Source organism: Pelobates fuscus, chromosome 3 (assembly GCF_036172605.1).
Source record: "Pelobates fuscus isolate aPelFus1 chromosome 3, aPelFus1.pri, whole genome shotgun sequence".
Classification (NCBI taxonomy): Eukaryota; Metazoa; Chordata; class Amphibia; order Anura; family Pelobatidae; genus Pelobates; species Pelobates fuscus.
Genome location: NC_086319.1, coordinates 413,385,079 through 413,397,450, shown reverse-complemented (window position 1 = coordinate 413,397,450; position 12,372 = coordinate 413,385,079). Strand labels below are relative to the sequence as shown.

Sequence of the window (12,372 nt, the reverse complement as noted above, 5' to 3'; positions counted from 1 at the left end):
CCAATTGTGAGCCCTGGGGCAGGTTTGTCCGGCTTCTGGTTTTTATGTTTACGTCCCATGGGGCTGTTGGAGGTCTTGTGAGTTGTCCACGGGTATTGGGGGTATATTTTCGGTGTTCAGGCTTATTATCTTTTTGTTTGGCCCGGAGCTCCAGGGTTGTGCGTCCGTCTGCTTCGGCTGTTAGGCTCCAATTACACATTTTCTTACATAAATATGCACATAGAGTTTAAATATATTTAAAATCTATGTGTATATTTATGTAATATTTTTACGTAATTATCTGATTTTACTAATTACAAAATGAGGGACCTGCCTGACAACCCAGGCAGAAAGTCCTGAGAATTTAGTTTTCAACCACTATATTTAATCCTGTAACTTTACAAAATACCATAAAACATGTACATGGGGGTTACTGTTGTACTCGGGAGACTTCTCTGACAATAAATAGTAATAGTGCAGTTTATGTGTGAAAAATGCAAAAAATATGAATGCTAATTTTGGCCAACGTTTGTGATTAAGTGACTTCTAAAAAAAGACTGTAAATACCCCATTTTAAATACTTACTTTTTCTACTTTGTCAAATGGTAGTATTTCATGATGGGGGTAATTCTTATTGCTGGGTTACCATACGGTCTAAAAGGAAACATAACCAATCTGGCAAATTTCTCTGTGCAAATACGGAAATGGGCAAGCCTTATATTTCACTTTTAAATTAACTTTCCAAAGCATCATCAAACATCGACATGTGGGTACTGTTGTACTTGTGAGACATTGCTGAACATAATTATGAGTGTTTTAGAGCAATAAAACATATAATGCTGAAGATATCATTGGTGAAATGGCAGTTTATTTTTTAAAATAAAATGAACACTACATTTGGCCAGCATTTGTGCCCAAGTGGCTACTAAAAAGACTGTACATACTCCATTTTAAATACCCTGTGTTGTCTACTTTTTCAAATGGTGTATGCCATGATGGGGGTAATTTTCATTTCATGCCATATGGTCTCAAAGGCAACATAAGCCCAGCAAACCAATCTGGCAAATTTTAATGTGTAAAAACTGTAAACAGGGAAAGCCCTATATTTAACCCTGTAACTTTCCAAAACCCCATAAAACCTGTACGTGGGGGTACACATCACTGAATACAAATGGGTGTGTTTTATTGCAGCAAAAGCTAACAGTATTATGACATTCACAGTTAAAATGTCTGACGGAACTTGAAAAATAACATTTCTTAATTTCTCAATATTTTTTAGATTTTATTCATATTAAATTATGTTTTATATATGAATATTTAATGTGACATGAAAGCCCGGTTTCTCCTAAACAAAATGATATATAATAAGTATGGGTGTACTTAATATGAAAGACGTGAATTATGGTTGAATAGACTTATAGCGCAAATGCTCGCCTCCAAGATTTCTCCAGGGCTGCACCTCTACTGTGGAATTCCCTTCCCTTCTCCGTAAGACTTTCACACAGTCTCCACTCATTCAAAAAATCTTTGAGAACTCACTTCTTCAAGAAAGCATATTAATTAAACTGTTAGCAGGTTTCTATCCCCCATACCCCATGACTCCTCTCCTGCAATTGTAAAAAATTACCTACTAAGCCCTCAATGAATATTTTTCTAACAACCTATTTCATATCCCTACTTTTACCCTTTGTGTCACTATACCCCACTCCCTCTAGAATGTAAGCTCATTGAGCAGGGCCCTCCACCTCTCTGTTCCTGTACGTCCAATTGTCTGGTTACAATTACATGTATGTTAGTCCACCCACTGCACTACGGAATGTGATGGCGCTATATAAGTAATAAAGTAGTAGAGATGTTTAACGTTCTTGATAAATAAGGAAAGGAACCTTCCTTTATTTTTATTTTTTTCATAATCTGCATTACACATTGGAGATCTATGGGAAACACTAATATAGTAAATGGAATTTGGGGCAAATAAATACATTTAAAAAAAAAAGAACTATAGACCACAACTAAAAATGTATCAAATTGGCACTCCATAAAGGAATTAATGCACAATAATAAGAAAAATACATTTTACAGTAGGATCAAATAAGAGGGAAATGAAGTAAGAGAAATGGGAAATTCACCAAAGAAAAAAGAGGTAAAGAGAAGGAAGGAAAAAGGGGGAATATTTTTTTTAAAAAAACCACAGAAGATGCACAATTAGATAGGGAGGACAACAAAGTTATGGGTAAGGGAAAGAGTGATACATCAAGAATAACACTAGCGCTTCATAAGGAAATAATAAGAAATAATGAGAAAACAGCACTCAAAGAAAGTTGATTTCTATAAATGCCCGGGTGATTAACATACCATGTAAAAGGTCTATAATTGTAGATTTTTTGATAAAAAATCAGGTACAAGTTTGTGCCCTGCAAGAAACTCACTGGACAAAAGCTAAAGAAAAGACAATAAATTTATCAAGATACCACAGTATTATAAGTGCAGCCTTTAAAAAAAAAAAAAATGGGGTGTTGCATTTATTTGCAAAAAATGTTTCCCTAGTTATTAAATATCAAGAACTAGATCCAGAAGGGCAATATATTATCTTAATATGTGAAATAAACAAAAAAATATTTACACTAGCCAATATTTATGCACCAAAAAAACAACAATACATTTTTTTATCAAAAGTGTTCAAAAAGATAGAGCAGATTGGGGGGCGGGGCGTGACTGGCTAGCCAAACGGACGCATGTAGCATAAGCTCCTGAGCCTGGCAAGCCAAAACGAACCCCACAAGCAATCAAGCAGCGGAATTTTACCGCAAAAAGCAAGGGCAGCAGTGAGGTGATCACCGGGAACCGAACGATACCAAACGTGGAATCTCTCGAGACCGGACCACCGGCCCTCTACCCACTGTGGCCTATCAGGCCGGTGTAAGGAATTCTGCCGCCCTAGGCAAATATAAATTTTGCCGCCCCCCATGAGATCGTTCCATCGTGTCACAAGTTTATGCACTGAACTCCAAAAGGAAGCATTCCACAGATTTCATTAAACAATTTAGTAGAAGTACCCTAAAAGAAATTATGTTTTTTTTTTCCTCCAATTAGAGGCTTCTGATTGAGAAGTCTCTGTTCTAGGGCCGCAGTTGTGCACATGCACATTCAATCACATATTTCCTATGTTTCACATTGAGCTCTAGTTCATCTCATTGAGAAAGGGAGAAGCTTCCCATGCTCACTCTGCCCTTGGTTGGCTGCTGGGTATTGCGTCACATCGAGTCTCGGTGGCCATGAATCTAGAGCAGTGGTTCCCAACCACCCCCTAACAGTCCAGGATTTAGGGACTACCCAGATGTGTTTAAAGTGTTTTTAGAAAAAAAGAAGAAAAAAACACTTTAGACACAACAGGGTAATCCCTAAATCCTGGACTGGTAGGGGGTACTTGAGGAATGGGTTGGGAACCACTGTGAAGAGCGGTTGGATGCTGCCGCTCTTCACACCTCCCTGTGAGCTGCAGCAAGGCCCAGTTACATGATCCTGGTATGCCTGTCAGAGATATTTTTTTTTTATTGAGAGCACTATTGTTGCCTTTTATTTGTTTTCTGGGTTCCTGATATCTCCATCTTTAAAAACACTCACATCATATCCTATAAGTGGGGATTGTACCACTGAATGCCATACACAGCAGAGCTGGCTTAAGCTTCATCAAATGTGAGTGTAACCCTACTATTTTACTGTTTTTGTAAAACGTATTGCACTATTAGTTTCTTTGTCTTTTATCGCCCCTTTCTGTTTATACGGACATCTGAGAAGTGCAAGGACCACCATCCTCTGGCTCTAAAGACCCACATTGAACTCAAGTATTACATATAAGACTCTTGTCCATCTGGGACTATATTGATATTTTTACCCTTTGACTATTAGATTGGTGTATTGTGGCGCAGCCCTACTCTCTTTGTATGCTGCTTTTCCTGGAAATGTGAGTGGAGTGCACATCATTGAAGTGGTTTGCAATATCATATAGTTTGGGAAACAAATATGCCATTCATACTTGACTGATTTTTGTTGAAAGGATTTTTCTTCCCAAAACATCTGACTAGTCAGTAATGGTGGCCAATGTAATATTCCAGTGAATTATAGCAGTAATGCAATTTTGCGGTGTATATACATATATGCAGCTTAGGTTACCATAAATCGGCCAGATGGTTAGGCCATTAAAAGCTAAGTTAAGGGAACAAAAGTAGTAAAGTCTGAACTATAAGTCCAAATCCTACATGGGTATGCACTTTTATAAAAGACACAGGTCAAATCCCGAGGCTTTCAGCACAAAACACATTAACTGGATTCCAGTTCTTGGCTGTATATTACATTCTAGCAAAGTAGTACTCCAACTGTTAAAAATGTTATATATATATAAAATCAATCATTAATGTGGATGGGAACATTATTCAAATAAATATTAAGACTGAAATTGCTTAAATTTACATAATTGGAATATACACAATATTGCATTCTGGATATTTTCAGTGTTAATAGCCACAGAACACAAAGGATCTTCCTAAAATTCTCTAGATAATGCTCTCCAAGGGGCTGATAAGTCAATGTGTGTTCTGTAGGTTCTGAAAAAGGATATAAACCGTTACAGAAGATCCCATTGTTCCATTCTTACAATTCCATACAGACATAATGCAGGATCATCAAATTCATGTTTCTGATTGGGATGCCACTGCTGTTATCATTTTGCCAGAATTGCTGGGCATACGTGTTTAATTTACTGTACATGAATAGAGAAAGACATTAACGGTTAATGGTAGGTTTTGCAAGGATTGTCTCTTTATGTCAAACAAAAACTTATATAGATAGAAATTGTATTTGAATATTCTAGTCCTCTTAGTAAGCAATGCCATAAGCTATTTATACAATGTGATAGTATAGTATGTCATTTTATAAAAATATTGTATAATAATAATAATAATAATAATCAACCTTACATACTGGAACTTGGACTCCATGCATGTCTCATACGTTAATGGAAATTTGCACGGACAAATATTGTATATTCACTTGCAGAGTTCTGTATGAAAATATGTGCAGGGAAGACTACTAAATTTTTTCCCTTCTCCTAACTCCCCTCTAACTTCCATCCTCTTCTCCCATATCAGCCCAGTTACCACTGGTCTATCCCTTTGTCCATTGCAGTTCTTTCTTAATTACTGGATGAAGCTGGTTCATATTATCATACTTATAGCCACTGTCAGACAATTTGTATAAATATATTTGTGTTCAGGGTAAAAGCGATATTGGTATTACAAGAATGTGCTGTAAAGTAAACTTGTGATGTAACTTACAATGTTTTCCCCCCTCTTGTTGTTTGTAGGGACTGAATTATACATTGGTAACCGAATTCCTGCTTCTCGGATTTCAGAACTGTCAGATTTTCAATATTATGCTATTCATGTTATTTCTTGCAATCTACATTTTGACATTAAATGTGAATCTTCTGATTATCGTATTAGTGGGAAACGCCCCAAATCTTAACTCTCCCATGTATTTCTTCCTCAGTCAGTTATCATTGTCGGATATCTTGCTCACTACAAATATCACTCCAAACCTCCTCCATATTATAATTAATGCGGGGAGCAAAATATCTTTTGAAGGCTGCATCACACAGTTTTATTTCCATGGTGCCTTAAATGCTGTAGAATGTCTTCTTCTCACAGTGATGTCGTATGACCGCTATTTAGCCATATGTGACCCATTAGTTTATACAAGTACCATGGAACCCAGGCATTGCCTTAAGCTAGTCCTTTGTTCCTGGTTTTCAGGATTTATGGCAATGTTAATATTTGTTTTCCTTTTATGTCACTTACAATTCTGTGGTCCCTATGTGATCGATCATTATTTTTGTGATTTAGGTCCTCTTCTAGAACTGTCTTGCTCAGATTATACCTTTCTAAAGATAACCCAATTTGCATTAGCCATACCATTTGCACTTGTTCCATTTTTATGTATTTTTTCCACTTATTTAAAAATTATCATCACCATCATTGGAATTGCTTCCACCAATAGGAAACAGAAAGCCTTCTCCACATGCAGTTCACACTTAATTGTAGTGTGTATGTACTATGGGATTTTAACTATTGTTTACATAGTCCCCTCAAAAGGACAGTCATTTAATATTAACAAGATTTTATCTATTTTATATACTATAGGAATACCATTTTTCAATCCAATTATTTATAGTCTTAGGAATCAGGAGATCAGAACAGTACTATTAAACTATGTTGCTTGTAGGACAGCAAGTATTATATGATATGATTAAGAAGACAAACATGTTTTAGTCTTTAAAGTGTATGTGTGTGCTTGGGATATGAGAAAGCAGTATAAAAAAAACTCTGAGAAATCACCCCTCAGCCCAATCACCTGGTTCTCAATGGTCAGCAAAAGACACGTGGGTGCTCCATCTTCTAAAAATGTGTACTTGACTCAAATTGATGCATTTTATCTACCGTGGCAAATATCCACCATTCTTGGGTGGCAGCATTGGCACTAGTATTCATCAGCCCTGATAAATAAAGACAAAATGAACTATGACTTACACAGCCATGTTACAGTATGTTTTCCGGGGGTGGTGCATGGGTTCCACACCTCTTACTCACAATGCTGTGTTACTTCCGCATATGACGTGTTCCTCCTGTGCATGTATGTGTTCCAAACCTCGGCATCATTCATAACTTGCAAATTCTATCCTTTTTAACAACAGTACAGCATGTTCATACTTGAAGTCTCTCAATTAACTCACATAGAAGGGAGAAATCTGCCAATACCCTTATTAAGTTATACATCCATATACCACTAAGCATAATCTTAAACAACTTCTTAGAAGTCTATTATAAAAATCTCAAATTAATTATAAAAAAAAGGAATAAATGTATTTTAAAAATAAATATATATATATATATATAAAATCATAAATACTATCATTTAATAAATAAATAAATAAATAAATACATATATATATGAATGATGACGAGGTTTGGAACACATGAACAGGAGGAACATGTCATATATATATGGGGAATAAAATGCATCACTTCAAAATGTGACACATCTCAAAATCCAAATTAAGGCCATATGCAATAAGGGTATTGAGTTTAAAAATGCATTGCATTTCTTCTTTACTTAATTTAAGATTGAAATTGCCCCCTCTCCAGTCTCTCTCTACTTTTTTCAATCCCGAAAAATAGTGCCAACCAGTGAATTGTCATGACATTGTTTATAGTGCAATGGTACACAGTGATTTTCTAACCCCTTTAAAATATTCCCAACATGTTTTTCTATCCAAATGTAAAGCACTCTGGTGGTTTTACCAATATAATTCAGGCCACACGGGCACTGTATGACATAAACTAAATTGTTAGAATGGCAAGTAATAACCTCTTTTATCGGATTATCTTTACCGTCTTTGGTCTTAAATTTAATAAATCTTCTTTTCTTGTTACCCATTCTCTTGCAGGCCAAGCACTGACCACAACCAAAAAAAATCCCTTTTATCTATTCAGAAAGGTGTTGGTTATTTTCTTTCCTTTAGTAAAACTGGTTGTTAAAATACTACGTAAATTGTTTACCCCTCAATGTATATACACTGGTTGTTCTGGTAAAACACTTTCTAAAATAGGGTCTTGTAATAGAATAGGCCAAAATGTTTGATAATTTTTCTATTTCTATAATTCTCTGTGCAATAATTGCAGATAAATGCTACTCCTTAAATATTCTGTTTTGTCCTATTTTTATATCTAAGAAGATCTTTACGTTCCACTTTTATTACTTCCGTTCTTGACTTCTCTAATTTAGTTTCTTTGTACCCTTTGTCTAAGAAATCTTGTTTTATTCTGATAGATTGATTTTCATAGTTTCAAAATCCGTACAATTATGCCTAATTCTTAATAACTGGCCTTTAGGTGCATTTACTAACCAAAGGGTGAAATTACAACTATCCCTACCTAAAAAACTATTCGCATCAACTGTTTTAAAAAAAATTCTTGTTTTAATTTTACCCTGCTCAATAAAAATACACAAATCTAAAAAGGAAACTTCCTGTTCACTCCAAGTACTGGTTAAATTAATCCCTCATGTATTGGTATTCAAAAGATTTAAAAATTCTGTTAAAGCTTCCACGCCTCCTCTCCAAATAAAAAATATATCATCTATGTACCAGCCATAGGTGACCAAGCATTCCCCACAGCCATGTCCATCATAAACAAATTGATGCTCCCAAAAGGACATAAATAAATTTGCAAAGCTGGGGGCAAACTTAGTCCCCATGGTCATTCCATTAATCTGTAGAAAGAATTAATCTTCGAACCAAAAATAATTATTCTCAAGTATAAGTCTGATTCCTTGTAAAATAAACTCTATTTGGGTATTTAAAATTTCTGTAAAATTTCTTTAAAAAGCGGTAGTCTTTTTTTAAAGAAGTTTTACAGAAAGTTTAAATACTCAAATAGAGGCAGGACCAGGGTTTGGAGAAGGTTTGGAGGTATCATTGTTACGCTGATGACACACAACTATACTTCTCCTTTGCTCCTGATACTACAGACCCAACATGCTGCATTAACAGTTGCTTAGCAGATCTCATAGATTGGATGAATGCTAGTTGGCTAAAAGTGAACCCAGACAGAACAGAGTTACTCTTGGTGAGGGGACCCCGGGCAACAAAAATATCCCATGATCACCCACCTGGAGACTTTGAACTAATTAGTTAATCAGAGGTACGAAGCCTTGGAGTGCTGATTGACTATGGACTATCATTTAAACAACAAAATTCCTCCGTAATAAAACCTGCCTACTTTCATCTGAAAAATATAGCCAGGATACAACACTTAATTCCACTGGATGATATGCCAACATTAATCCATGCATTTGTGTCCTTTCGGCTAGATTACTGCAATATACTTTATTTGAGTTTTCCAGAAAAAATAATTCCATCGCCTTCAGACTGTACAAAATGCAGCAGCCAGACTAATGACCAATCAAACTCACTCCTGAAACATACACCTGTTCTCCACTCCCTGCATTGGCTTCCAATTAAATAGCAAGCAGATTTCAAAACTGACCTGCTGACCTTCAAAGCCTTAAACAATCAAGACACAGTACCTGAAAGAGCTCCTGACACCCTATATTCCATCTCGTTCACTACAGTAGACAGCAAATTCCTCCTGTCAGCACCCAAAATAAAGATAAACTCAGGTTCCAGGGCATTCAGCCATGCTACTCTTACCTTATGGAACACTTTACTGTGCTCAATTAGAGAGGCACCGTCCTTACAGGCTTTTTTAAAAAAAAAGCTAAAGACGCACCTCTTCCATCAGACATTCAGTCCGCTTATCTGACCATCAAAAACTCCTAACTTTTATTTCTTTATGTTTGTATATTTGTAAAGTGTTTTGAGTCTCACAGGGAGAAAAGCGCTATAAAAATCACAAATTAATATCATTATTAGTACTGTTGAATAATGTCTCAATAGCAAAAAACAATGACATTTTAATTACTAATCCAATGTCTTTTAATAATACTATAATATTATTGCTGGTATATTAAAAATTATAAAAATATTTATAATTCTGCATAGTTTTGATTTTAAAACAATTGTTAATGCTTCTTAGAAAGAGATATCCTTTGTGCGAAAGATATCCTTTCTTCCACACATGCCAAACTGACCCCACTTGACATTTGCAGTTCCCGTTATTCCACTACACAAAATATTAAAGCAAGCATGTCAAACTCAAATCTGTATATAAACAATGTTTCAGTCAACTATCTTGACATATTAAGAAAAGTTTGGTAATTGGACTGAAATGGTGAATGCATGTTGTTGCACAGTGTTAAAAAATTGGTGTTATCTTGTTGATTTTGAAGTCCTATGAGTGTTTTCTTCACTTTGGCTTTGATCATCAAACGTGATTACCTGAGCCCATCCAATAATTCTCATAGGAAAGCAATGGGATGCTATTGTGCATGTGTGGCAAATACCTGGGCGCGTTCAGCACCTCCATGTAGACCAAATCTAATAAACTGCCCCCTTCCCCCTAATACACTGCCCAAAAGTCCAATACATTGCCCCCAAATCCAGTCTAATACATTGCCCTCTCCCCCATTCTAATGCACTGCCCCATCTAATACACTGCCCCATCTAATACACTGCATCCATCTACTACACTTCCCCATCTTATACACTGCCCTCAAATCCAATACACTACCCCCATTATAAAACACAGCCCCTTCACCCCAATCTAATATACTGAAAATGACCTCGCCACTGGTTTTTGGAGGGGACTGTTTGCCAGCCTCCTGCCCTGTGACTATGGCACTGTGTCTTACTTGGCTCTAAGGCACTGTTTCTGCCTCTTCGACTCCTATTGATACAGTATACTTTTGAAGGGGCACTAAGACTACAGTCGAAGTAGTCGAAGTGGCACTTTGGAAACAGTCAAAGTGTCAAAGTAGTTGAAGTGGCTGCCATTTGACATTCAAACACGTGGAGGCGGCCATTTTATTTAGTCGATCGAGTTCAGCTGTGTTTTGGCATCGAGTTCATGGAACTCAAATCGGCCATGCGACAGCACGAACTACAACTGAAAACTTACCTTCTTTGGGACTTTGACTTTTGGATGGGAGTCGAACGGTGTTTGGCAATTTGAACGGCACTTTAACATTTACTTGGTTCACGAACGGTTCGACTATTCAAACTGAACTTAACTATTGGAAATAGACCAGCCTGATTCTCTGGAACTGGTTTGGGCAGGGAATCATGCGTGCGGTCGGTCATAAGAGACTTCCAGGAATTTCCTGAACCCCTGCTCCGATATGGGTGATTTTTGGATATGTTGTTCACCCAGATCAAGGCTATCCGGGAATATAATTTGTGGGTATATGTGGTTTTTGGGGGGTGTTTTCCAGACTTTGTAAAAATGAATGTTTTTTCTACTTAGATTTAATTAAGATAATACATTATCTTCATTAATTATATCACAGGCAGAGGGGAAGGATTATGTACACTGTATGGGAGTGTCTGAATGTAAACCTCTGTTTTAATTGGCTTACATTTTTTCTATCCGATGCCCAACAAGATCCACCTGGGCGTCAACCTTGTTGGGAAAATCGTATAAAAGGCCAGTGTGTCCCATTAAACTTTGAGTTCCTGTTTTACTTCCACCATTTGATACACTGCCCCCAAATCCAATGAACTGCCCTCAAATCCAATACACTACCCCAACTACAATACACTGCCCCCTCCCTACACTCTTATACACAGCCCCTTCATCCCAATCTAATATACTGCCCCTCTTCTATTCTAATACACTGCCCCCCTTCTAATACATTTCCCCACATCTAATACACTGCCTCCCATCTAATACACTTCCCCCATCTAATACACTGCCTACAAATTCAATACACTGCCCCCCCTCTCTAGCAGCTGCTGGATATTAATTCACATGCTGTATGCGCATATCCGGTGGCCAGCGTGGACTAATGCTTAGCTCTCTTGCGGCCGCCGGAGTACGGCCATGGCAGGGCAGATAGGAAACAGACATTCATTGTGGGCTGCAAGTTTGACATGCTTGGTGTAGACCTTTTTTTGACAAATTTTTGCAGTGGAACTCGATAAATAAATACATACTCCGCTCTCAATGTTCTTTGCATACAGCTTTTTCACAGTGGTATGAAAATATGTTTAATCACTTATTCACAGAGTGTTTAAATACCTCACCAAACAATGGTCACAGCAGATACATATAAGAAGAGAGTAGGACTTTTAAAAATCCAAAAGCACTGAAGGGAGAATCAGCATATGCCGCTTTCCTCAACACCTTGAGAAGTGAGCTGCTGTATACTTAGCAACTTTTTAAACCTTATTGCTGTGATTTTCTGGATAAAATGTATGCACTTCAGGACTAGTGTGTGGGCAAATATGCTTCATATGAATATTGGGAGTGTCACCGAGATATAAATACACCTTCAATTGCTTGTGGAAACACTTAAATGCTCCAAGAATAAGGGAGTGTATTTTCTTGCTTTTATGTGCAATACATGTGAAAAGTTTATCTGCACTAGAATGTGCTATTTGTATTCTTTAGTTTCATATACACTACTGTGAGAGAGGGGAAAACTATAAGCATACAACATTCAAAGGGATGTTAAAGAGAAAAACTGCAAAGGACTGAGAGCAAGCCTATATAACTCTCAGATGTGTGAGTAGGTTTCCAAATGTTAGTCTCCATATGCTGTAATAACTAGTGATGTACCGAACGGTTCGCTGGCGAATAGTTCCTGGCGAACATAGCGTGTTCGCGTTTGCCACGGCGGGCGAACATATGCGCAGTTCGATCCGCCCCCTATTCGTCATCA

General features: G+C 37.0%; 1 protein-coding gene across 1 annotated transcript; it reads left to right on the top strand.

The window, feature by feature from the left end:
- The first annotated feature begins 2,095 nt into the window (after nucleotides 1-2,095).
- On the top strand, nucleotides 2,096-7,492 carry LOC134602042 (olfactory receptor 6P1-like). The gene is made up of 3 exons (XM_063446544.1): nucleotides 2,096-2,122; nucleotides 5,342-6,232; nucleotides 7,481-7,492. Exons 1-3 carry the CDS (start codon nucleotides 2,096-2,098, stop codon nucleotides 7,490-7,492), a joined length of 930 nt encoding a protein of 309 aa, XP_063302614.1.
- Nucleotides 7,493-12,372: the final 4,880 nt, after the last annotated feature.

Coding starts and splice junctions, on each gene's coding strand:
- LOC134602042 (XM_063446544.1), top strand. CDS start 2,096: ATGGGAAATTCACCAAAGAAAAAAGAG. Junction 2,123..5,341: donor ATTCACCAAAGAAAAAAGAG/GTAAAGAGAAGG, acceptor TGTTGTTTGTAG/GGACTGAATTATACATTGGT.